General features: G+C 41.7%; 1 protein-coding gene across 2 annotated transcripts; it reads left to right on the top strand.

Annotated features, from left to right (window-relative positions):
* The first annotated feature begins 25 nt into the window (after positions 1-25).
* LOC112225563 (TGF-beta receptor type-2) lies at positions 26-27,744 on the top strand. 2 transcript variants are annotated; one of them, XM_024389618.2, is made up of 10 exons: positions 26-221; positions 8,499-8,649; positions 9,942-10,144; positions 18,603-18,766; positions 20,794-20,934; positions 21,478-21,654; positions 23,086-23,337; positions 23,902-24,043; positions 24,178-24,305; positions 26,283-27,744. In XM_024389618.2, exons 1-10 carry the CDS (start codon positions 173-175, stop codon positions 26,526-26,528), a joined length of 1,653 nt encoding a protein of 550 aa, XP_024245386.1. In that variant the 5' UTR covers positions 26-172; the 3' UTR covers positions 26,529-27,744. The 2 variants fall into 2 exon arrangements, with proteins under 2 accessions (XP_024245386.1, XP_024245385.1); XM_024389617.2 differs by having other exon boundaries at positions 20,680-20,934.

Here is a 27,744-nt window from a genome sequence, read left to right as displayed (position 1 = left end):
TGAAAAACATCTGGATCTGCCTACACGGAACTCCAGCCAAAAGCCCCAAGCCCAACCAGTTGTTTCACTGAATACAGCTTCAATAAGCTCACTACTCACATTCTCAAATACATAGAAAGATACAGTTCGACCACGACGTTTTGACCGGGTTTACATTTTATATGTTAAGATTATGGGGTGCTGGAGATTCTCGGCAGTGAATATTGTTCTTCTGTCTTTCTGTAAGTATTTTTTTATTCGTTAAAAGTGTTCAGTGTCCATTGTTTCTTCAATTTCGTGAAGTTGTGAAGGGGGAGGAGGATCAAATGTTTATTCAAAGGAGGATCTGGCCGTGTAAAACAGACTCTCAAAATTACTCTATTTCTGAAATATGACAAGAATACGTTTCTTCAGTGGAAAAGTGACATAGGTGTTATTTTCTCAATATCAGATATGTGATGGAATATCGGATTTAATTGATAATAAACTGTCACGTTATATATGATTTCTTCCTTTCCCTTTGTTAATTTGTTTAAATCTATTTTTGTATTTACCTTAGCTATGCGATTCATTAAACCAGTAGTTTTACAACATGTAACATAGCATTTGTATGTGCTTTAACAGTTACTGTCCAACTAAAGGATTTCCTGGCAGTCAACTAAACTAAATCAATAGAAATAGTCCTCGGGAACCTCTGGAGGCACATAATCAAATTGAAATGACTGCATTGTAAAACCATGATCCAAGTCATCCAACCTGGTGAAAAACATTTATGACACTTTGACAGTCATTTAGCTATGCCTGTTTGAATTATTATCAGCAGACTTTGAATGTTTAATAGAATTTCACTTGAAATCATGTATTGTTTAAGTAAACTAAACTAACTAACATTTGTCTCAAACAATTTCCCGCAATAATTTCAGATTTTATTTGAATATGAAGTCAATAAGCTATAACAACAACTCACAAACATTAGGGTTATTTTATTTAAGGACATAAAAATAAACAACCCTGGCTTGATCACTACATCAATGTAACTGTGACAAGTTTATTAGACCCGGTCTCAGTAGTTGTGATAGTGAAAAAATACAATAGAACTGTGATGTGATGCGACCACATCAAAAAATGTTACTGCTGCCATCTATAATGAAAATTTCCAAACAGGAAATTGATTCTGAGGCTCAATTATCCCTGCTGCATGCAAATAGGGGCACTCCTCCTCAAGGAATACAAGATTGGAAGCACTGATATAGATTGAGGAGGAGTTTGTAGCTCAAGTACACTCTGTAGGCATTGTTACTGTAGAAGAAGTGGGGAAACTCCTCACTTGACCCATTTTCAGTGTGTTCTTTTGAGGACTTAAAAAGTTGCACACTTACTGCTTACAAGTGATATTGAGAAATCAAAGGGACAAGATGTTGAGGAGGTGTTCGGAGGTCATGTAGCCTACTGTAAGTACTATAGAGGTAATGGTGTTCTACTCGCATCTTATGAAGATTACTCCTGGGCTATAGAAGCAACTTAAAACTCATTGATATTCATGATACAGAACTTAGTAAGAGTTGAGCAAGTCTTCTTGTGAATTATGTAACTTCTCACATTACCTATTTTCAGGGTTTGCCTTCTTGGGGACATAAGTTGCATACTTACTACTTACAAGTGATATTCGGTGATATGGAGGGAGCAAAGTGACACAGAGCACAATGAGTGCCATGACATGATGAGCTTTGTGTTGTGTTCTCTAGCCTGACCTTCCATTATCCATTATCAGCCCACAATGACAAGATTGTGATGACATAAGCAGGCAAAAGTAAGATGGAAAAATGCCCCTTCTTCTCCTCCTACCCCCTCCTCCTTCTCTATGTGCCCAGCTTGCGATGGCCACTGGGGACACAAACGGACCCCTGTGTGTTCTGCTAGCCTCTGCATGTGTCCCAAATGGCACCCTATTCCGTATAGAGTGCACAACATTTGACCAGAGCGCCATACACCCTGTTCAAAAGCAGTGCACTACATAGTGAATAGGGTGTCATTTAGGAAAAAAATATTTTTCTACTTTGGTTGGCAAGGGTGGCATTGCACTCATGGAGGAGCAAAGAACGATTCAACCGATTCACAACACATACAGTGGCTTTTCATTGTTGAGTATGAGAAAATAGCCTGTAGCTATAACAAGAGAGAATACTATGCCCCCAATTTTACCTCTGGCCACTCCTCTTAATTTAGTGGCTTATTCTCATCCTTTGACTAACCTTTAGGTTACAATAAGATGATTCACTTGGAATCATCTTAGGTACAATGCACTCGGAAAGTATTCAGACACCTTTACTTTTTTGTTACGTTACAGCCTTATTCTGGCCTTCTAGGCAGAGTTCCTCTATCCAGTGTTCTTTTGTCCATCTTAATCTTTTCTTTTTATTGGCCAGTCTGAGATATGGATTTTTCTTTGCAACTCTGCCTAGAAGGCCAGCATCCTGCCTCTTCACTGTTGACGTTGAGACTGGTGTTTTGCGGGCACTATTTCATGAAGCTGCCAGTTGAGGACTTGTGAGGCGTCTGTTTCTCAAACTAGACATCCTAATATACTTGTCCTCTTGCTCATTTGTGCACCGGGGCCTCTCACTCCTCTTTCTATTCTGGTTAGAGACAGTTTGCGCTGTTCTGTGAAGGGAGTAGTACACAGCGCTGTACGAGATCTTCAGTTTCTTGGATATTTCTCTCATGGAATAGCCTTCATTTCTCAGAACAAGATTAGACTGACGAGTTTCAGAAGAAAGTGCTTTGTTTCTGGCCATTTTGAGCCTGTAATCAAACCCATAAATGCTGATGCTCCAGATACTCAACTAGTCTAAAGAAGGCCCGTTTTATTGCTTATTTAATCAGTTCAACAGTTTTCAGCTGTGCTAACATAATTGCAAAAGGGTTTTCTAATTATAAATTAGCCTTTTAAAATGATAAACTTGGATTAGCTAACACAACGTGCATTGGAACACAGGAGTGGTGGTTGCTGATAATGGGCCTCTGCACGCCTATGTAGATATTCCATTAAAAATGAATAATCAGCCGGTTCTAGCTACAAGAGTCATTAACAACATTAACAATATCTACACTGTATTTCTGATCAATTTGATATTATTTTAATGGACAACAAAATGTGCTTTTCTTTCAAAAACAAGGACATTTCTAAGTGACCACAAACTTTTGAATGGTTGTGTATATTTTTTACATAAGTATTCAGATCCTTTACACAGTACTTTGTTGAAGCACCTTTGGCAGTGATTACAGCCTTGAGTCGTCTTGGGTATGATGCTACAAGCTTGGCACAACTGGGTAGCTTCTCCCATTCTTCTCTGAAAATCCTCCCAAGCTCTGTCAGGTTGGATGTTCGATGATGTTCGATCAGGTTCAAGTCCGGGCTCTGGCTGAGCCACTCAAGGACATTCAAAGACTTATTCCAAAGCCACTCCTGCATTGTATTGGCTGTGTGCTTAGGGTCGTTGTCCTTTTGGAAGTTGAACGTTTGCCCCAACCTGAGGTCCTGAGCACTCTGGAGAAGGTTTTCATCAAGGATCTCTCTGTACTTTGCGCCATTTATCTTTCCCTCAATCCTGACTAGTCTCCTAGTTCCTGCCGCTAAACAACATCCGCACAACATGATGCTGCCACCACCATGTTTCACCGTAGGGATGGTGCCAGGTTTCCTCCAGACGTGATTCTGGGCATTCAGGCCAAAGAGTTCAATCTTGGTTTCGTTAGACCAGAGAATCTTGTTTCTCATGGTCTGAGAGTCCATTAGGTGCCTTTTGGCAAACTCCAAGCGGGCTGTCATGTGCCTTTTACTGAGGAGTGGCTTCCGTCTGGCCACTCTACCATAAAGGCCTGATTGGTGGAGTGCTGCAGAGATGGTTGTCCTTTTTGAAGGTTCTTCCACCTCCACAAAGGAATTCTGGAGCTCTATCAGAGTCACCTCGCTGACCAAGGCCCTTCTCCTCCAATTGCTCAGTTTGGCTGGGGGGCCAGCTCTAGGAAGAGTCTTGGTGGTTCCAAACTTCTTCCATTTAAGAGTGATGCACTGTTAACTGTGGGACCTCATATAGACAGGTGTGTGCCTTTCCAAATCATGTCCAATCCATTGAATTTAGCACAGTGGACTCCAATCAAGTTGTAGGATGCACCTGAGCTCAATTTTGAGTCTCAAAGCAAAGGGTCTGAATGCTTATGTAAATAAGTTATTTCTGTTGTTTTTTATTACATTTGCAAATGTCTAAAAACTTGTTTTTGCTCTTTCATTATGGGGGTATTGTGTGTAGATTGATGAGGGGAAAAAATATGTTATACATTTTAGAATAGGGCTGTAATGTAACAAAATGTGGAAAAATCAAGGGTTCTGAATAATTTCTGAATGCACTGTATCTAATGCAATCTTCTTATCTCATGTTTTTTTAATGTTATGAATATTGACACATTGATTGTGTTATGCTTGAGGTCCAGCTTTAAGACTGGACTAAATCACATAATTTGATTGTTAGAACTAATATCTGGTTGTGTACAGTTTATTTACATTTGTTAAAACATTTCTTTTGTCATTTAGTAGACGCTCTTATCCAGAGCGCCTTACAGAAGCAATTAGGGTTAAGTGTCTTACTCAAAGGCACGTCAACAGATTTTTCAGCTAGTCGGCTTGGGGATTCAAACCAACGACCTTTCGGTTACTGGCCCAAAGCTCTTAACCACTAGATTTTTTAAAATTGAACCTTTATTTAACTAGGCAAGTCAGTTAAGAACACATTCTTATTTACAATGATGGCCTACCAAAAGTCAAAGGCCTCCTGTGGGGACGAGGGCTTGGGATTAAAAATACTAAATAAATACAATATAAATATAGGACAAAACACGCATCACAACAAGAGAGACATCACAACACTACATAAAGAGGGACCTAAGACAACAACATAGCAAGGCAGCAACACATGACAACACTACATGGTAGCAACACAACATAACAACAACATGGTAGCAGCACAAAACATGGTACAAACATTAGGCACAAACAACAGCACAAAGGGCAAGACGGTAGAGACAACAATACATCACACAAAGCAGCCACAGCTGTCAGTAAGAGTGTCCATGATTGAGTCTTTAAATTAAGAGATTGAGATTAAACTGTCCAGTTTGAGTGTTTGTTGCAGCTTGTTCCAGTCGCTAGCTGCAGCAAATTGGAAACAGGAGCGACCCAGAGATGTGTGTGCTTTTGGGACCTTTAACAGAGTGTGACTGGCAGAACGGGTGTTGTGTGTGGAGGATGAGGGCTGCAGTAGAGATCTCAGATAGGGGGGAGTGAGGCCTAAGAGGGTTTCATAAATAAGCATCAATCAGTGGGTCTTGCGACAGATATACAAGAGATGACCAGTTTACAGAGGAGTATAGAGTGCAGTGACGTGTCCTATAAGGAGCATTGGTGGCAAATCTGATGGCCGAATGGTAAAGAACATCTAGCCGCTCAAGAGCACCCTTACCTACCAATCTATAAATGATGTCTCTGTAATCTAGCGTGGGTAGGATGGTCATCTGAATCAGAGTTAGTTTGGCAGCTGGGGTGAAAGAGGAGCGATTATGATAGAGGAAACCCTATTTATTGTTTAAGACTAGGCGGGATCGCTCAAAGGGATATATGTGCAGTAGCCCTAGGTAATTTAATTGTGCTCTTGTCTATTTAATCAGGAAATGCTTTCCTTTTGAGTCCTGTGGAGTGGGATTTCAGCATGCTGCATTAATAATGGGGAGATTGGTTGGTGTGGAACGGGCCAACTAATGGCCTGGTTTGGTTACTTTGCTCGATGTGGGGCTCAGTGAGTATGTCACTTACAAAGTAAAACCAGCAGCATACCACCCTGCATACCACTGCTGGCTTGCTTCTGAAGCTAAGCAGGATTGGTTCTGGTCAGTTCCTGGATGGGAGACCAGATGCTGCTGGAAGTGGTGTTGGAGGGCCAGTAGGAGGCACTCTTTCCTCTGGTCTAAAGAAATATCCCAATATCCCAGGGCAGTGATTGGGGACACTGCCCTTTGTAGGGTGCTGTCTTTTGGATGGGACGTTAAACGGGTGTCCTGACTCTCTGAGGTCATTAAAGATCCCATGGCACTTATTGTAAGAGTAGGGGTGTTAACCCCGGTGTCTTGGCTAAATTCCAAATCTGGCCCTCAAACCATCATGGTCACCTAATAATCCTTAGTTTACAATTGGCTCATTAATCCCCCTCCTCTCCCAGGTCGTTGCTGCAAATGAGAATGTGTTCTCAGTCAACTTACCTGGTAACATAAGGGATATATAAAGAGTATACTGTTTGAACTAAGATTTTTCTAATGTAAAGCTAACTTTGCACAAACATGGACTTTACAATGACACCAGGACGGTTCTCTGTCCAAAAGGACAAAAGGAATGAGAGTGCAGATGAGAAAAATAAGAGATTTGGGAGTTTTCTTGTTTTATTTACCCATATTAGGTAAACTAACTTGAACAATAGCAACATCACCATCAACACATAATGTAGAGGATGTTGCATGTTCTGGTGATGTCTTGAACATATCTTCTAAAAACAAGATCCAGACAGAATTCAATAAACATTTGAACCTACTGAGCTTAGACTACATTACATTTTTACAGAACTGATTCGATTTAAAGACCTCGCTACTTTCTTAGATTTTTCCTTAAAACCCACATTATTTGAGAGGGTAAATATACATGTATTACAGTATGTACTTGATCTTTTTAGAAACATTAACCTTTCAGCTCTTCCACTGTGTTGGAGTTTTTTTGTGTGGTGAATATAGTCAGTGTAGTTATAAAAATATAATCACAGATCCTACCAATTACGATCTACCCATTTCAGACCAACCTGTATTGGGATGCCATCGTAGTGATTCTATTTCTATGGGTAAGCTGATAGGGAACCAGGGAGAGTTAGTTGAGACTTGAGGCTGAAACTGAAAACCAAATAAATGCAGCCAACATCCCTGGGCCTCCCGGTTGTAAGCATGCAGCAGAGCGGTTGGATTTCCCATAAGACACAAAGGGGCCGAGCTTCAAACTTGGCTCAGGCGAAACTTCTGGCTTCAATTTATTTCTGGAGCAGTCACTGCTGATTTTAATTAGTTGAACGTTTGTGGAGGGTGCTTTTTTTTGTTGCTTACCCAGCCTTTTTAGTTGTATTTTCTTCTCTATTTTCTCCCCCCTCTCTTCCTTAGTCTTTGTGTGTGTGTGTGTGTGTGTGTGTGTGTGTGTGTGTGTGTGTGTGTGTGTGTGTGTGTGTGTGTGTGTGTGTGTGTGTGTGTGTGTGTGTGTGTGTGTGTGTGTGTGTGTGTGTGTGTGTGTATTTTGATAGTTGGCATTGGCCAACATCTGGAAGCCTTTGTGTAATATGTGTACAGCCTCTTTTAATGTTTGCGTAGTTTTGTTAGATCACCATCCCTCCCGGAGTAATAAAAATCCCTCATCTGGCTTGAATCAACCATTAATATTGTTGTTATGTGGAAACACAAGCAGGGAGGGAACGGCAGATAAGATGTGTGGGAAGAAACACTCACTATGCCTTCTAGAGCCTGTCAAACCACAGCACCACAGCCCAACCAGGCCTGAGCCAAATACATATTCACTGTGTTTCATTTACAATCAAAAACTTATTTGAAAAAGGTTTGGAATCTATTATATACTTTGTACATAAGCAAAAATGTATAATAAAACATAAATATTTTGAATAAGAACCAGTTACTAATAAAGCTTCCCTGTATGTCAATTGTCTCTACCAAGAGGTCTGGACCGTTATGGCAGAGGAATGGGAAAGCTCTACTCTGGCTGTTCATGTTAGACCCACTGCTGGTGGGGAATAAATCATGCATTTCAGTGTCATGCAATTTGGTTTGGAAGCACCCTCAAACGCCTACAGTATGAGGCACAGAGTCAAATTGGTCCAATGTCTGCAGACCTTCACACATTATGGATATCCTATCCCAGCCCTTTGCTTATCTAGATAAACCAGGGGTGCGTCCCAAATGGAATCCTATTCCATTTATAGTGCACTACTTTTGTCAGATTTTGATCAGGACCCATAGGGCTGTGGTCAAAAGTAGTGCATTATCCAGAGAATAGGGTGTCATTTGGGATGCACCCCAGAGCTGTGCCTCAAACCTATCTGATGTGGCTTGTCACAATAAAAAGTGTGTGCTCTAAAATGCAGAACATTTGGCAGATCGGTGTGATAACGATATGGTTTTGGAGATATTTCAAAACTTGATTTGAAAGTAAACTTTGTCTTCTGAAGAATGTTGTGAAAACCTGTTTAGCCTTGGTTTATAGTCACAGAGCCATGTAAAGTTGTATAGCCTGGCCCTTTGGTTCTGTTTTGTGCCAGCCATTCTATACGGAGCCAGAACTACTTTCCTCTGATTATTGTGCGTGTGTGTATGTGCTTGCCTGCGCATGTGTATGCACTTACATGCGTGCATGTGTGTGTATTCCACAGGCCTTCCCATCCTCTCCTTCACACACATCAAGACCAGCCTGTGTAAGTGGTGTGACTACTCCAGCCCTATCTGTGAGGACAGTGTGTGTTACACCAACTGTTCCCTCTCCTCCTTCTGTAATCTAAGTGAAGAGATCTGCGTTGCTATATGGTAAGTGTGCAGGTTTCCTAAATTCAAGTTTATTTGAAATAGGCTATATAAAGAATGAGCCTCTCACATTAAAAGCAGCAAGAACGTTATGGACAAATACATACAGATATACATACAACAACTAGTAATGTTGATCTGGTTTAGCTTATAATGGTGGCAGGTAGCCTAGTGGTTAGAGTGTTGGGCCAGTAACTGAAAGGTTGCTGGGTCGAATCCCTGAGCTGACAAGGTAAATGTTTGTTGTTCTCCCCCTGAACATGGCAGTTAACCCACTGTTCCCTGGTAGGCTGTCATTGTACATAAGAATGTGTTCTTAACTGGCTTGCCTAGTTACATTTAGAGAAAAACATATATATAGCTTCCCATTCAAGGTATAGTATATTTACACAATAAGGCCTGAGGAGGTGTGGTATATGGCCAATATACCACAGCTATATTGGTCATATACCACAATCACCCGAGGTGCCTTATTGCTTTTGTAAATGGTTACCAACGTAATTGGAGCAGTAAAAATACATTTTTTGTCAAACCTGTGATATACGGTCTGATATACCACGGCTGTCAGCCAATCAACATTCAGGGCTCGAACCACCCAGTTTGCTTTCCTATGTTTGCAATGAAGCGGACAAAGTCAATTGTGTCTCTATTTGATTGCTACTCTCAGTCTGGTATGCTGGAACCTGGTGGTCAAACCTCTACCGTAATAAAGAAATAGTTTCCTATGGGCCCTGGTCAAAAGTAGTTCATGTTTTAGGGTATGCATACTTGGTCTTAGTTCCTGCCCTCATAGCCCCTCCTAGCCCATGGTGGTTGTTTCTGTAAAGTATATTGGCTAATCCAATGGCACCCTATGGTCACTGGTTAACAGTGGTGCACTACATAGAGAATATGGTGCCATTTGGGATGCATACGGATTGAAAGAGACTGGCGTTATTGAGACTGGTGTTGTTGGCAGGCAGGATACAAAGCAGATTGGATTGACCATTTGTAAAATAAAAACTTCCAGTCCACTCAAACAAATAATGCATAACAATTCCACACAAAACCACAAAAGTAAAAAGGCAACTTCCAGACCCATTTTCCTATTCTAAAATAGTTCAGCCATTTCCGTTTACTAGTTTGATAAATAACTTTTGTGTGTGTGTGTGTGTGCCTGCATGTGTGTGTGCCTGCATGTGTGTGTGCCTGCGCGTATGTGTGGGCCTGCACACGTGTGTGTCCATCTGCCTGCTCGCCTGCCTGCCTCTCTGCCTGTCTGCTTGCCTGTGTTTGTGGGTTTCCATGTGACCTAGGCGGAAGGACAACCAGAGTACGAGTGTGAAGACGTTATGCCACCAGCCCCAGCAGCCCCTGGAGAACATCATGTTGTCTAACTACTCCTCCAACGAGTGTGTGATGACTCCTCATCCTTCTGAGGACGGGGTCCTGTTCGTCTGTGGCTGCCTGGGAGAACACGAGTGCAACGATAAGCTCATATTCGACAAGGGCTCCAATGGTAAGAAGCTATTTTTTTTACCCTGGAACCAGGCGTGGTGTACATGGTGCAACCAGACATTTCTTACATTGAAAAGTATTTTATTATGATTATTTAAGTATTTGACGATTAATTAGGATTATTTACAATTTAGTCTATCAATAAAAAGAGGAGAAACATGTATAATGTACAGTGCCTTCAGAAAGTGTTCATACCCCTTGACTTATTCCACATTTTGTTACAGCCTGAATTCAAGATGGATTAAATGTGATAATGTTTTCACCCATCTACACACAATTCCCCACAATGACAAAGTGAAAACATGTTTTTAGAAATGTTTGCAAATTTGTTGAAAATGAAATACAGAAATATCTTATTCACATACAGTACCAGTCAAACGTTTGGACACACCTACTCATTCAAGGGTTTTTGTTCATTTTTTCTATTTTGTACATTGTAGAATAATAGCGAAGACATCAAAACTATGAAATAACACATATGGAATCATGTAGTAACCAAAAAAAGTGTTAAACAAATCAAAATATATTTTATATTTGAGATTTTTCAAAGTATCCACCCTCTGCCTTGATGACAGCTGTGCACACTCTTGGCATTCTCTCAACCAGCTTCATGAAGTAGTCACCTGGATTGCATTTCAATTAACAGGTCTGCCTGGTTAAACGTTATTTTGTGGAATTTCTTTCCTCCTTAATACTTTTGAGACAATCAGTTGTGTTGTGACAAAGTAGCGGGGGTATACAGAATATAGTCCTATTTGGTAAAAGACCAAGTCCATATTTTGTATATATTTTATTTACTTCACCAGGTCGGCCAGTTGAGAACAAGTTCTCATTTACAACTGCGACCTGGCCTAGATAAAGCAAGCAGTGCGACAAAAGCAACAACACAGAGTTACACATAAACAAACGCACAGTCAATAACACAATAGAAAAATCTATGTACAGTTGTGTGCAAATGTAGAAGAGTAGGGAGGTAAGGCAATACGTAGGCCATAGAGGCGAAATAATTACAATTTAGCATGAACACTGGAGTGATAGATGTGCAGATGATGCTATGCAAGTAGAGATACTGGGGATGACAATATGGGGATGAGATAGCAGGTTGAGCTATTTACAGATTGGCTGTGTACAGGTACAGTGATCGGTAAGCTGTTCTGACAGCTGATGCTTAAAGTTAGAGAGCGAGATATAAGACTCCAGCTTCAGGGATTTTTGCAATTCGTTACAGTCATTGGAGGCAGAGAACTGGAAGGAAAGGTGACCAAAGTAAGTGTTAGTTTTGGGGATGACCAGTGAAATATACCTGCTGGAGCGCGGGCAACGGGTGGGTGTTGCTATGGTGACCTGTGAGCTGAGATAAGGCGGGGCTTTACCTAGCAAAGACTTATAGATGACCTGGAGCCAGTGGGTTTGGCGACGAATATGTAGTGAGGGCCAGCCAACCAGAGCATACAGGTCACAGTGGTGGGTAGTATATGGGGCTTTGGTGACAAAACAGATGGCACTGTGATAGACTACATCCAGTTTGCTGAGTAGAGTGCTGGAGGCTATTTTGTAAATGACATCGGTGAAGTCGAGGAGGGCATGTAGGATAGTCAGTTTTTCGAGGGTATGTTTGGAAGCATGAGTGAAGGAGGCTTTGCTGCGAAATAGGAAGCCGATTTTAGATTTAATTTTGGATTGGAGATGCTTAATGTGATTCTAGAAGGAGAGTTTACAGTCTAACCAGACACCTAGGTATTTGTAGTTGTCCACATATTCTGAGTCAGAACCGTCCAGAGTAGTGATGCTATTCGGGCAGGCGGGTGGGGGCAGCAATCGGTTAAAGAGCATGCATTTAGTTTTACTAGCATTTAAAAGCAGTTGGAGGCCACGGAAGTAGAGTTGTATGGCATTGAAGCTTGTTTGGAGGGTTGTTGTCCAAAGAAGGCACCCCATAGAGACTGCCAGAGGTCCGGACAACATGCCCTCCGATTTGACACACTGAACTCTATCTGAGAAGTAGTTGGTGAACCAGGCGAGGCAGTCATTTGAGAAGCCAAGGCTATTGAGTCTGCCGATAAGAATGCGGTTATTGACAGAGTCGAAGGCCTTGGCCAGGTCGATGAAGACGGCTGCACAGTACTGTCTTTTATCGATGGTGGTTATGATATCGTTTAGGACCTTGAGCATGGCTGAGGTGCACCCATGACCAGCTCGGAAACCAGATTGCATAGTGGTGAGGGTAGGCAACAACATCTCCTCCCCGCTGATCCTCAACACTGGGGCCCCACAAGGGTGCGTTCTGAGCCCTCTCCTGTACTCCCTGTTCACCCACGACTGCGTGGCCATGCACGCCTCCAACTCAATCATCAAGTTTGCGGACGACACAACAGTGGTAGGCTTGATTACCAACAACGACGAGACGGCCTACAGGGAGGAGGTGAGGGCCCTCGGAGTGTGGTGTCAGGAAAATAACCTCACACTCAACGTCAACAAAACTAAGGAGATGATTGTGGACTTCAGGAAACAGCAGAGGGAACACCCCCATCCACATCGATGGAACAGTAGTGGAGAGGGTAGCAAGTTTTAAGTTCCTCGGCATACACATCACAGACAAACTGAATTGGTCCACTCACACAGACAGCATTGTGAGGAAGGCGCAGCAGCGCCTCTTCAACCTCAGGAGGCTGAAGAAATTCGGCTTGTCACCAAAAGCACTCACAAACTTCTACAGATGCACAATCGAGAGCATCCTGGCGGGCTGTATCACCGCCTGGTATGGCAACTGCACCGCCCTCAACCGTAAGGCTCTCCAGAGGGTAGTGAGGTCTGCACAACGCATCACCGGGGGGCAAACTACCTGCCCTCCAGGACACCTACACCACCCGATGCTACAGGAAGGCCATAAAGATCATCAAGGACATCAACCACCCGAGCCACTGCCTGTTCACCCCGCTGCCATCCAGAAGGCGAGGTCAGTACAGGTGCATCAAAGCTGGGACCGAGAGACTGAAAAACAGCTTCTATCTCAAGGCCATCAGACTGTTAAACAGCCACCACTAACATTGAGTGGCTACTGCCAACACACTGTCAATGACACTGACTCTACTCCAGCCACTTTAATCATGGGAATCGATGGGAAATGATGTAAATATATCACTAGCCACTTTAAACAATGCTACCTTATATAATGTTACTTACCCTACATTGTTCATCTCATATGCATACGTTGATACTGTACTCTATATCATCGACTGCATCCTTATGTAATACATGTATCACTAGCCACTTTAACTATGCCACTTGGTTTACATACTTATCTCATATGTATATACTGTACTCGATATCATCTACTGTATCTTGCCTATGCTGCTCTGTACCATCACTCATTCATATATCCTTATGTACATATTCTTTATCCCCTTACACTGTGTATGACAGTAGTTTTTTTTGAATTGTTAGTTAGATTACTTGCTCGTTATTACTGCATTGTCGGAACTAGAAGCACAAGCATTTCGCTACACTCGCATTAACATCTGCTAACCATGTGTATGTGACAAATAAAATTTGATTTGATTTGATTTGATTAGAAGGTACGGTGTGATTTCGAAATGGTCGGTGATCTCTTTGTTAACTTGGCGTTCAAAGATTTTAGAAAGACAGGGTAGGATGGATATAGGTCTATAACAGTTTGGGTCTAGAGTGTCTCCCCCTTTGAAGAGAGGGATGACCGCGGCAGCTTTCCAATCTTTGGGGATCTCAGATGATGTGAAAGAGAGGTTGAACAGGCTGGTTGCAACAATTTTGGCGGATCATTTTAAAAAGAGAGGGTCCAGATTGTCTAGCCCAGCTGATATGTAGGGATCCAGATTTTGCAGCTCTTTCAGAACATCAGCTGTCTGGATTAGTGGGGGGCTTGGACAAGGAGAAGGAGAAGTGGGGGGCTTGGACAAGTTGCTGCAGGGGTGCTGAGCTGTTGGCTGGGGTAGGGGTAGCCAGGTGGAAAGCATGGCCAGCCGTAGAAAAATGCTTATTGAAATGATCGATTATCATAGATTTATCAGTGGTGGCAGTGTTACCTAGCCTCAGTGCAGTGGGCAGCTGAGAGGAGGTGCTCTTATTCTCCATGGACTTTACAGTGTCTGTTCTTAGTTCTACATTTTTTGAACGGGGCATGCTTATTTAAGATGGCGAGGAAAGCATTTTTAAAGAGCAACCAGGCATCCTCTACTGACGGGATGAGGTCAATATCCTTCCAGGATACCCGAGGCAGGTCGATTAGAAAGGCCTGCACGCTGAAGTGTTTTAGGGAGCATTTGATAGTGATGAGGGGTGGTCGTTTGACCGCGGACCCATTACACACGAAGGCAATGAGGCAGTGATTGCTGAGATCAAATCAAATCAAATGTATTTGTCACATACACATGGTTAGCAGATGTTAATGCGAGTGTAGCGAAATGCTTGTGCTTCTAGTTCCGACAATGCAGTAATAACCAACAAGTAATCTAACCTAACAATTCCAAAATGAATACCTTATACACACAAGTGTAAAGGGATAAAGAATATGTACATAAAGATATATGAATGAGTGATGGTACAGAACGGCATAGGCAAGATGGAGTAGATGGTACAGAGTACAGTATATACATATGAGATGAGTAATGTAGGGTATGTAAACAAAGTGGCATAGTTTAAAGTGGCTAGTGATACATGTATTACATAAAGATGCAGTAGATGATATAGAGTACAGTATATACATATACATATGAGATGAGTAATGTAGGGTATGTAAACATTATATTAAGTAGCATTGTTTAAAGTGGCTAGTGATATATTTTTTACATCAATTTCCATACATTTTCATTATTAAAGTGGCTGGAGTTGAGTCAGTGTGTTGGCAGCAGCCACTCAATGTTAGTGGTGGCTGTTTAACAGTCTGATGGCCTTGAAATAGAAGCTGTTTTTCAGTCTCTCGGTCCCTGCTTTGATGCACCTGCACTGACCTCGCCTTCTGGATGATAGCGGGGTGAACAGGCAGTGGCTCGGGTGGTTGTTGTCCTTGATGATCTTTATGGCCTTCCTGTGACATCGGGTGGTGTAGGTGTCCTGGAGGGCAGGTAGTTTGCCCCCTCTGCTGGTTGAAGACAGCAGAGGTGTATTTAGAGGGCAAGTTGGTCATGATATCTATGAGGGTGGTTATGGATTTAGGTTATGGATTTAGGGTTGTACCTGGTAGGTTCCTTGATAATTTGTGTGAGATTGAGGGCATCTAGTTTAGATTGTAGGACGGCCGTGGTGTTAATTAAGCATGTCCCAATTTAGGTCACCTAACAGTACGAACTCTGAAGATATATGGGGGGCAATCCATTCAATCAATTCAATTCAATCAATTCACATATGGTGTCTATAACAAGCGGCAACAGTGAGAGACTTGTTTCTGGAAAGGTGGATTTTTAAAAGTAGAAGCTCGAATAGTTTTGGATAGTATGACAGAACTCTGCAGGCTATCTCTGCAGTAGATTGCAACTCCTCCCCCTTTGGCAGTTATATCATGTCGGAAAATGTTATAGTTAGGGATGGAAATTTCTGGATTTTTGGTGGCCTTCCAAAGCCAGGATTCAGACACGGCTAGGACATCCGGGTTGGCAGAGTGTGCTAAAGCAGTGAATAAAACAAACTTTGTGAGGAGGCTTCTAATGTTAACATGCATGAAACCAAGGCTTTTACGGTTACAGAAGTCAACAAATGAGAATGCCTGGGGAATGGGAGTGGTGCTGAGGGGCCTGGGTTAGACTCTACATCACCAGAGGAACAGAGGAGGAGGAGAATAAGGGTATGGCTAAAGGCTATAAAAACTGGTCGTCTCGTGCGTTCGGAACAGAGAGTAAAAGGAGCAGATTTCTGGGCGTGGAAGAATAGATGAAAGAATAGAGGCATTAGTTTAGCCAGGTAAGGTGACCGCATGTATGGGGGTGGGGGGTGGACAAAAGGTCTATCTAAGGCATATTGGCATACTGTGAAATAAGACAATAATCACAGAGACAAAGACAATATTATGGCAAGACCAGCTCAAACAAGCAAAGAGAACTGACAGTCCATCATTACTTTAAGACATGAAGGTCAGTCCATCCGGAAAATGTCAAGAAATCTGGAATGTTTCTTCAGGCACATTCGCAAAATACAACAAGAGCTATGATGAAACTGGCTCTCATGAGGACCGCCACAGGAAAGGAAGACCACAGAGTTACCTCTGCTGCAGAGGATACATTTATTAGAGTTACAAGCTTCAGAAATTGCAGCCCAAATAATTGCTTCAGAGAGTTCAAGTTACAGACACATCTCAACATCAACTGTTCAGAAGAGACTGCGTGAATCAGTTCTTTTTGGTCTATTTGCTGCAAAGAAACCACTTCTAAAGGACACCAATAATAAGAAGAGACTTGTTTGGGCCAAGTAACATAAGCAAGGGACATTAGACCAGTGTAAATCTGTCCCTTGGTTTGAGTCCAAATTTGAGATTTTTGGTTCCAACCGCTATGTCTTTGCGAGATGCAAAGTAGGTGAACGGATGATCTCCGCATGTGTGGTTCCCACCATGAAGTATGGAGGAGGAAGTGTGATGGTGTGGGGGTGCCTTGCTGGTGACACTGTCTATGATTTAATTAGAATTTAAGGCACACTTAACCAGCATGGCTATCACAGCATTCTGCAGCGATATGCCACCCCTTGTGGTTTGCGCTTAGTGGGACTATAATTTGTTTTTCAACAGGACAATGACCCACAAATTAACGTTTAAAAAGGCACACCTGTTAATTTAAATGCATTCCAGGTGACTACCTCATGAAACTGGTTGAGAGAATGCCAAGAGTGTGCGAAGCTGTCATCAAGGCAAAGGGTGTATATATTTTTTATTTTATTTGTCAAACACTTTTTTGGTCACTGCATGATTCCATATGTTTTAGTTAATGGTTTTGATGTCTTCACTATTATTCTACAATGTAGAAAATAGTCAAAATAAAGAGAAACCCTTGAATGAGAGTAAGTGTGTCCAAACTTTTGACTGGTACGGTAAGTATTCACACCCCTGAGTCAATACAATGTAGAAGCACTTTGGTGGTGATTACAGCTTTGAGCCATCTTATGTATCAGCTTTGCACATCTGGATTTGAAGATTTTCTCCCAATCCTCCTTGAAGATTTTCTGGAGCTCTGTTAAATTAGATGGGGAGCGGCGGGGGAACAGCAATCTTCAAGTATTTCCACAGATTTTCAATGGGATTCAAGTTTGGGCTTTGGCTGGACCATCATGGACTTTCACATTCTTGTTCCAAAGCCATTCCAGCATTGCTTTGGCTGTATGCTTGGGGTCCAGTCTAAGGTCGTTTGCATTCTGAAGCAGGTTCTCATCAAGAAGTTGCCTGTATTTGGCTCCATTCATTGTTCCCTCATCCTTACCAGTGTCCCTGCCGCTGAAAAGCATCCCCATAGCATGATACTGCCACAACCATGCTTCACGGTAAGGATGGCGTTAGACAGGTGATGAGCTGTGTCTGGCTTTCTCCAGACATAGCTCCTCATTCAGGCCAAAGTGTTACATTTGTCTCATCAGACCACAGAATGGATTCCATTTGGCCACTCTCCCATAAAGCCAAGATTGGTAAAGTGCTCTAGAGACTTTTGTCCTTCTGGCAGGTTCTGTCATATCAGCTAAGGAACTCTGTCGTTCTGTCAGAGTAGTCATTGGGTTCTTGGTCACCTCCTTGACCAAGGTCCTTCTTGCCTGGTTGCTCAGTTTGGTCAGACGGCCAGCTCTATGCAGAGTGGGTAGTTATATATATTTTTCCATTTCCCAGTGATGGAGACCATTGTGCTTTTGGAAACTTCACTATGATTAAACTTGTTTTATACCCTTCCCCAGATATATGCCTCATCACAATCCTAACTCGGAGATCTACGGACTGTTCCTTGGACTTCATGGTATAATTTCTGCTTTGACATACACTGTCAACTGTGGGACCCTAAATAGACAGGTGTGTTCTTTTCTAAATCTTGTCCAAACAATTTAATTGGCCACAGGTGGACTCCAATCAAGTTGTAGTGACAGCTCAAGGAAGATCAAAGGAAATTGGATGCACCTGAGCTCAATTTTGAGTGTTATAGCAAAGGGGTGTGAATACTTATGTAATATATAAGATATTTCTGCATTTAATTTTCAATAAATTTGCACAATTTAAAAAAAACATGTTTTCGCTTCGTCATTATAGGATATTGTGTGTAGATGGGTGAGAGAAAAAATATATATTTAATCAATTTTGAATTCAGGCTGTTAAACAACAAGATGTGGAATAAGTCAAGGGGTATGAATACTTTCTGAAGGCACTTTAAATACTACAAAATGTAGTAGTAGTAGTAATGTTGTATACTTACCTATGATCAGATTCCATGTTGTCTTCACTGTGTTTTTAACTGTGTCCTCAGGTTTTTCCAAGCTCAAGAGTAAAGATGTGATCCCAGTGGTAGTGATCAGCCTGGTCCCTCCCTTCTTAGTGGCTATCATTGCTTCCATGGCTTTCTACCTGTACCGTACCAAACAGCCCAGCAAGCAGCCCAAAGACTGGGCTCCCAAACACACACACTACAAGGTGGGTGGAACACTGAAAAATATAATAGCTTCCAATTGGTTATTGTGTGTCCCAACTGGCACCCTATTACCAACAACATAGTGCACTCCTTTGGACCAGAGCCCATAGGTCCCTGGTCAAAAGTAGTGCACTATATAGGGAATAGGGTGCTATTTGGGACACACCCATAACCAACTGGAAGCAATTTATAAAAAGCTGTCAACTAAAATCCCCTATTGGATGGGTTGCTAAAGGCGACTTGATACATACAGTGCCTTGCGAAAGTATTCGGCCCCCTTGAACTTTGTGAACTTTTGCCACATTTCAGGCTTCAAACATAAAGATATAAAACTGTATTTTTTGTGAAGAATCAACGACAAGTGGGACACAATCCTGAAGTGGAACGACATTTATTGGATATTTCAAACTTTTTTAACAAATCAAAAACTGAAAAATTGGGCGTGCAAAATTATTCAGCCCCTTTACTTTCAGTGCAGCAAACTCTCTCCAGAAGTTCAGTGAGGATCTCTGAATGATCCAATGTTGACCTAAATGACTAATGATGATAAATACAATCCACCTGTGTGTAATCAAGTCTCCGTATAAATGCACCTGCACTGTGATAGTCTCAGAGGTCCGTTAAAAGTGCAGAGAGCATCATGAAGAACAAGGAACACACCAGGCAGGTCCGAGATACTGTTGTGAAGAAGTTTAAAGCCGGATTTGGATACAAAAAGATTTCCCAAGCTTTAAACATCCCAAGGAGCACTGTGCAAGCAATAATATTGAAATGGAAGGAGTATCAGACCACTGCAAATCTACCAAGACCTGGCCGCCCCTCCAAACTTTCAGCTCATACAAGGAGAAGACTGATCAGAGATGCAGCCAAGAGGCCCATGATCACTCTGGATGAACTGCAGAGATCTACAGCTGAGGTGGGAGACTCTGTCCATAGGACAACAATCAGTCGTGTATTGCACAAATCTGGCCTTTATGGAAGAGTGGCAAGAAGAAAGCCATTTCTTAAAGATATACATAAAAAGTGTTGTTTAAAGTTTGCCACAAGCCACCTGGGAGACACACCAAACATGTGGAAGAAGGTGCTCTGGTCAGATGAAACCAAAATTGAACTTTTTGGCAACAATGCAAAACGTTATGTTTGGCGTAAAAGCAACACAGCTCATCACCCTGAACACACCATCCCCACTGTCAAACATGGTGGTGGCAGCATCATGGTTTGGGCCTGCTTTTCTTCAGCAGGGACAGGGAAGATGGTTAAAATTGATGGGAAGATGGATGGAGCCAAATACAGGACCATTCTGGAAGAAAACCTGATGGAGTCTGCAAAAGACCTGAGACTGGGACAGAGATTTGTCTTCCAACAAGACAATGATCCAAAACATAAAGCAAAATCTACAATGGAATGGTTCAAAAATAAACATATCCAGGTGTTAGAATGGCCAAGTCAAAGTCCAGACCTGAATCCAATCGAGAATCTGTGGAAAGAACTGAAAACTGCTGTTCACAAATGCTCTCCATCCAACCTCACTGAGCTCGAGTTGTTTTGCAAGGAGGAATGGGAAAAAATTTCAGTCTCTCGATGTGCAAAACTGATAGAGACATACCCCAAGCGACTTACAGCTGTAATCGCAGCAAAAGGTGGCGCTACAAAGTATTAACTTAAGGGGGCTGAATAATTTTGCACGCCCAATTTTTCACTTTTTGATTTGTTAAAAAAAGTTTGAAATATCCAATAAATGTCGTTCCACTTCATGATTGTGTCCCACTTGTTGTTGATTCTTCACAAAAAAATACAGTTTTATATCTTTATGTTTGAAGCCTGAAATGTGGCAAAAGGTCACAAAGTTCAAGGGGGCCGAATACTTTCGCAAGGCACTGTAACTACAAATATAGTTAATTCATTCATTCACCAGGCCTTAGACATCCCGGAGGGACTTAGTGGGCACGTCATCCCCAGTGGTGAGGACTGCCATGGCAAGCGGTCAGCCATCAATGGCGACACCACCTCTGACATGTGTCCTGTCCAGGCCTATAACTTCAACCACAACATGGAGCAGCTGCCTATCCAGCTGGAAGCCTTGGTGGGGAAGGGTCGCTTCGCTGAGGTTTGGCGGGCCAAGCTCCACCACCAGGCCATGGGTTCTCTGTACGAGACAGTGGCAGTGAAGGTGAGGGTTCTTACCTCTCTTTTCCTTCTCCCTAAATGGCACCATATTCCCTATGTAACGCACTGCTTTTGACCAGGGCCCATTGGGCTCTGGTCAAAAGTAGTACACTGTGTAGGAAGTAGGTTGTAATTAGGTACACAACATTTGTTTTCCCTCTCCCCTTTAAAAAAAAATATGATTCTGTAAAGTGTTCTGGATGAATGAATACCTTAATGTCCATTTAGGGGAAATTTGTCTATACACAAAAACACAAGACATACAACACTTCACTTATGTGCAACACATATCAAAGGACAAACTTCAGACAGACATACACTGTAGATGAATACTGTAAGTGTGGGTTTGCTTTATAGTCCGTCTGTGTTTAGGAATCTGATGCTGTTTGGAATAAATTATTTGCGTTCCCGGTTTGTTCTGCAGAGTGGGGTTTTGAGTGTTGGCCGAACTGTACCATTTTATATTGGTCGTTCAGAGGGTGTGTGATGTCTTTATTGATGTGATATAACACTTTGAATACATTTTGATTTGATATTTGATTTGAAGATCTTCCCGTCTGTGGAGTACGTGTCCTGGAGTAAGGAGAGGGCCATCTTCTCTGACGCCAACCTGGAGCACGACAATGTGGTTAAATTCCTGACAGCAGAGGAGCGAGGGCCCTCCGGCTCCCCTCAGAGGCAGTACTGGCTGGTCATGGCCTATCACAGCCTTGGGAACCTGCAGGTATGTTTATCTTTGTCAGTGGTGTAAAGTCCTTTAGTAAAAATACCTTAAACTACTACTTAAGTTGTTTTTTAGGGTATCTGTACATTACTTTACTATTTATATTTTTTATAGGGGGTACATATATTTTAGATATTTTTTACTTTACTCCACTACATTCCTAAGGAAAATCATGTACCATACATTTCCCCTGACACCCAAAAGTACTGGTTACAAATTGAATGCTTAGCAGGACAGAAAAATTGTCCATTTCACACACTTATCAAGAGAACATCTCTGGTCATCCCTCCTGCCTCTGATCTGGCGGACTCACTAAACACAAATGCTTAGTTTGTAAATTATGTGTGAGTGTTGGTGTGCCCCTGGCTAGCCGTAAATGTAAAAAACTGTCTGGTGTTAGGGAAAAATGACATACTTACCTGATTGGTTTGATATTAATAGTAAACGGTTATATTTTTAATTAAGAATAAGACTGGCTTGCTAATACTGAGTTTTATGGTGTCTACTCTAGCTTCCTGCAGTTAGTCTGGGCGTCTGGTTAAGGAAATGGGTTTTACTAGGGATAGCATTAGCTCACAATAAGTTGGTGATAAAAATCTAAAAGCTGGCATTCTATAGACAAGATGTGGTGTGTGTGACCCGAGATAGCCTGGAAGAGTTTAGAATGATGCCTCATTGTCTCATCTTCCTGGCATTTGTGAAACTAAGCCGGGTTGGAAGTAAAACAACATCCTGTGCAGATAACCTGGAGGTGGACCAAGGTGGCTTATGGGAACGGTAGAAATGACTGACTGAGCATTTAGGTCCTATATAAGATCTCTGTTTTTTCATTATCAGTTAAGCTCTTGGCAACACAACTTAGTGTGCGGTCAACGGTTTCATTATTGCAATAATTAATCGGTGTTGAATAAATATGATTGTTTGAATAATTGTCCAAGTCTCTCTCAGTAGTGAAATTTCCACTACACTGTTTTTTTTTAAATATAAGGAATTTCAAATAATTTATATTTTACTTTTGATACTTATATTTGAGCAATTACATGTACTTTTGATACTTAAGTAGATTTAAAACCAAATACTTTTAGACTTTTACTCAAGTAGGATTTTACTGGGTGACTTTCACTCTTACTTGAATCATTTTCTATTAAGGTATCTTTACTTTTATTCAAGTTTGACAATTGGGTACTTCTTCCACCACTGGTCTTTGTTTTGGTTATTGCTTAGTTGATTGAGGCCAGGATCCAATCGAAGTGACGTGGTCAACAAGCGTATTGCATTTGACTTCTAAAAGTAATTTACGCTTAAGCCGATATCCGCAGCATTTGCCATGAATGTGATCTCTGTGAACGTTGGAGAAATTGCCTTTAAAAGGCTAAAGGGCGACTTTACACAAAAATAGATTTCATTTATTCATAAATCCATTCACCTTAGGACTTCCTGGCGGGCCACGTGTTGAGCTGGGCTGAGCTTTGTGCTATGGCTGGGTCGGTGGCTCAAGGATTGGCCCACCTTCATAGTGATACCACCCCCTGTGGGATCCCCAAGGTGCCTGTTGCCCACCGCGATCTGAAGAGCAGCAACATCGTGGTGAAGAGCAGAAGAGAGTGTGCCCTCTGTGACTTTGGTCTGGCTCTGAGGCTGGACCTCTCCCTCACCGTGGATGACTTTGCCAACAGTGGCCAGGTAAGGTGGAACAGGTGTAATGTTCATTGTAGTCGCTAATGGAACGAGGTATCAGTGTTCTACTCTAACTACAGCAACTATAAAGTAGGCCTGCATGCTGCCTTCTGACACAACTACTGTATCTGTGAAAATTCTAACAGAAAATAACAATATATTAAATCGTAGAGTCCTAGTTGAATGCCACCCTAAATAAAAACTATGCTATATGAATGAAATTGTATTATAACGCGGTGCTAAGACCAAAATGATGTTTAATGTACTGATGTAGGATCTTAAAGTAAGCCAATTTGTTACAACAGGATAATAATGCAACAGGACATTTGAACTATTATGTGGATTATAAATAATGGACATTTCTGTCAGGGTTGATACATTTTTCAAATGGGAAAATCAAGTCTGAAATTTCACAGAGGAAATTACAAACTTCAGAAGCATTTTTAAACCTCAAATAAACTACAAGTTTAAAATGTCCTGCATTGTAGGACAGTTCTCCTGCAACAGGGTGATCAAATTTAAATCAAATTTAAATCTACATCTGTAATGTCTCTGTCCCTTGTTGTCCAGGTGGGGACAGCTCGCTACATGGCCCCTGAGGTGTTGGAATCTAGGGTGAATCTGGAGGATCTGGAGGCCTTTAAACAGATGGATGTCTACTCCATGGCCCTGGTCCTCTGGGAAATGGTTTCCCGCTGCGAAGTCATAGGGGGTACATTAAGCTATTCTACTACGGTGATTCGGCGTAAACGTTTGTAACTCAGACTTTGATTAAAGTAACATAGACTGTGTAGAATATATGATAAATAACAAAGCGTTTACAGTGTGTTTCCTGTATTTTCATAGAGGTGAAGAGTTATGAGCCGCCCTTTGGCTCTAAGGTGTGTGACCAGCCGTGTGTGGACAGCATGAGGGACCTGGTCCTGAGGGACAGGGGCAGACCTGAGATACCCACCAGCTGGACAACACATCAGGTACACTGTGTTGTGTGTGCATGGTGAGGGAACTGGGAAGTCAGCACTCCTCTGCCCATTGAGGCTGGTATTAAATAGGAGCGCTCTCGTCGATAATGCGGCTGTTGAAGGAAATGTTACCGTGTTTCCAATTGAGCTCCAATTGAGCTGCAGATGTCGGCTCAATTGGAAATTACGTTTAAATATGAAGCGTGCTATAGCGAGGTTTCCAATTGAATCCCGGTCTGCATGATAACAGTTTACAATCACATTGGTCCGTCAACATATTTGGGGTAAATTATATTCCAGTTCACCCAATACAGGAAGTAAACTGATGGAAGTAATATATTACTTCCATCAGTTTACTTCCTGTATAGTACCCATCAAAACACCAGTCTCAACATCAACAGTGAAGAGGCGACTCCGGGATGCTGGCCATCTAGGCAGAGTTCCTCTGTCCAGTGTCTGTGTTCTTTTGCCCATCTTAATCTTTCAATTGGAAAATTATACATTTGGATTAGCTAACACAACGTGCCATTGGAACACCGGAGTGATGGTTGCTATGTATGTATATATATACTACCGTTCAAAAGTTTGGGGTCACTTAGAAATGTCCTTGTTTTTGAAAGAAAAGCTATTTTTTGTCCATTAAAATAACATCAAATTGCTCAGAAATACAGTGTCCACATTACTAATGCTGTAAATGACCATTGTAGCTGGAAACGGCTGATTTTTAATGGAATATCTACAGAGGCCCATTATCAGCAACCATCACTCTGGTGTTCCAATGGCACGTTGTGTTAGCTAATCTAAATGTATAATTTTAAAAGGCTAATTGATCATTAGAAAACCCTTTTGCAATTATGTTAATAACACAGCTGAAAACTCTTGTGCTGATTAAAGAAGCAAAAAAACTGTCCTTCTTTAGACTTGTTGAGTATCTGGAGCATTAGCATTTGTGGGTTTGATTACAGGCTCAAAATGGCCAGAAACAAAGCACTTTCTTCTGAAACTGGTCAGCAAAAACACCAGTCTCAACGTCAACAGTAAAGAGGCGACTGCAGGATGCTGGCCTTCTAGGCAGAGTTGCAAAAAAAAGCCATATCTCAGACTGGCCAATAAAAAGATTAAGATGGGCAAAAGAACACAGACATTGGAGAGAGGAACTCTGCCTAGATGGCCAGCATCCCGGAGTCGCCTCTTCACTGTTGATGTTGAGACTGGTGTTTTGATGGGTACTATTTAATGAAGCTGGCAGTTGAGGACTTGTGAGGCATCTGTTTCTCAAACTAGACACTCAAATGTACTTTTCCTCTTGCTCAGTTGTGCCACGAGGCCTCCCATTCCTCTTTCTATTCTGGTTAGAGCCAGTTTACACTGTTCTGTGAAGGGAGTAGTACACAGTGTTGTACGAGATCTTCAGTTTCTTGGCAATTTCTCTCATGGAATAGCCTTTATTTCTCAGAACAAGACTGACGAGTTTCAGAAGAAAGTTCTTCTGTTTCTGACCATTTTGAGCCTGTAATCGAACCCACAAATGCTGAGGCTCCAGATACTTAACTAGTCTAAAGACCAGTTTTATTGCTTCTTTAATCAGAACAACCGTTTTCAGCTGTGCTAACATAATTGCAAAAGGGTTTTCTAATGATTAATTTGTCTATTAAAATGATAAACTTGGATTAGCTAACACAACGTGCCATTAGAACACAGGAGTGATGGTTGCCGATAACGGGCCTCTGTACACCTATGTAGGTATTCCATTCAACATCAGCCGTTTCCAGCTACAATAGTCATTTACAACATTAAACAGTGTCTACACTGTATTTCTGATCAATTTGATGTTATTTTAATGGACAAATTTGCTTTTCTTTCAAAAACAAGGACATTTCTATGTGAAAAACTTTTGAACGGTTGTGTATATATATATATTTTTACTTTCTGTATTGACTAAATAGCCAATGAATCAAACCTTCCTGGTCCAACTCTTCCCTACTGTAGGGTATGGATCTTCTGTGCGCCACCATCAATGAGTGTTGGGACCACGACCCAGAGGCCAGGCTCACAGCCCACTGTGTGGTGGAGCGCTTTGGAAGTCTAGAAGAGGAGATGGAGCAGAAGGGGTTAGACACTATCAACAGCCAGAACAACCATCAGGGTCCTCCCTCTGGCATCTTCCCTGACTGTGACGTGGACCCTTTGACCCCTGAAACAGACACAGAGGGACCCTCATCCCTGGGCCACTGACCGAGATAATACAAGGATCACCAGAAAGAAACATTTCTATATGATAGATTGATGGCACTCTACCCTAACAACAAAAGAAAAGGGACACATTTTTGTATGATATATTGTTTAATTTGAAGGAGCTGGTCTCCTGTTTGATTTGTGTAATATAGCCTTTATGAAGTGTCTTACGAATGCACTTATGAACTTGTGACACTGAAGAGTTCTTTCTGCCCCTTGGAAAGTTTTGTGCACAGGATTCAGGGAAGAGAGCAAACTGGCATACCACTAATTATCATCCCAATTTAACATGTACATTTGACCAATAACTAAAAAAGCAGATCAGTTTTCAAATCTGAAGTACATAAATCCTGTAGTGAATGCTGACATGTATGCGTCACTAATGGCACCCTGTTCCTTACTACTGTTGACCAGAGCCCTATTGCTCTGCTATATACAGGGACTAGGGTGCTGTTTGGGAGGCAACAATGGTTGTTATTTGCTACAGTACAGACAGCACTATATTTTGTGACAATCTCCATTGGTGTTCCAGCTATTTAAATTGGTCCTCTTTCCTATTGGAGAGAATTTACCTTACAAGAATGATTTCTTACCACATTTTTTCATCTTCTTAAATGAACTGTTCCATTGCCTTACAGTGTGTAGCCTCAAAAGCCCAATTTATACCTGCCGCTTACATGCGTTCTTCGTCCTGATCTTCTCCAGTCTTGCCGGTTTACACTTACAAGATCTGATCAAAATCAGTAAACAACAAGTCTTTTAATAATCTACACGTCTAAAAATGTGGGCACAATCAAAATGAGTCAACATTAGGACAAAGGGCGCAGGTATGAAGTGGCTAAAGAGCAGTGTGGTCCTCGTCCTGCCAGAATGTGTCCCAAATGCCACTATAGACTCTGGTCAAAAGTAGTGCACTATATAGGGATTAGGGTGCCATTTGTGATGCACAACTAGAGTTATCTCAGAGATGAGGGGTTTGCATTTTTCTTAACCACAAGCTGCTGCGACTGTGAATGATGAATGTTATATAGACTAGGGACCACAACACACAAACTAGCATGGAGAAATGTTATTTTTAAGATGAAAGAAAGCCAAAGAGCATTTAATGATTCCTTTGAACTAATAGCTGCACACATACACACGTTTGGGGTCATTTAGAAATGTCCTTGTTTTTGAAGGAAAAGCTATTTTTTGTACGTTAAAATAACATCAAATT

Source organism: Oncorhynchus tshawytscha, linkage group LG26 (genome assembly GCF_018296145.1).
Source record: "Oncorhynchus tshawytscha isolate Ot180627B linkage group LG26, Otsh_v2.0, whole genome shotgun sequence".
Lineage (NCBI taxonomy): Eukaryota > Metazoa > Chordata > Actinopteri > Salmoniformes > Salmonidae > Oncorhynchus > Oncorhynchus tshawytscha.
The sequence above is the reverse complement of the archived record's forward strand: the minus strand, read 5'-3'. Positions and strand labels throughout refer to the sequence as shown.

Coding starts and splice junctions, on each gene's coding strand:
- LOC112225563 (XM_024389617.2), top strand. CDS start 173: ATGGGGTGCTGGAGATTCTCGGCAGTGAATATTGTTCTTCTGTCTTTC. Junction 222..8,498: donor TATTGTTCTTCTGTCTTTCT/GTAAGTATTTTT, acceptor TGTATTCCACAG/GCCTTCCCATCCTCTCCTTC. Junction 24,306..26,282: donor CCAGCTGGACAACACATCAG/GTACACTGTGTT, acceptor TCCCTACTGTAG/GGTATGGATCTTCTGTGCGC.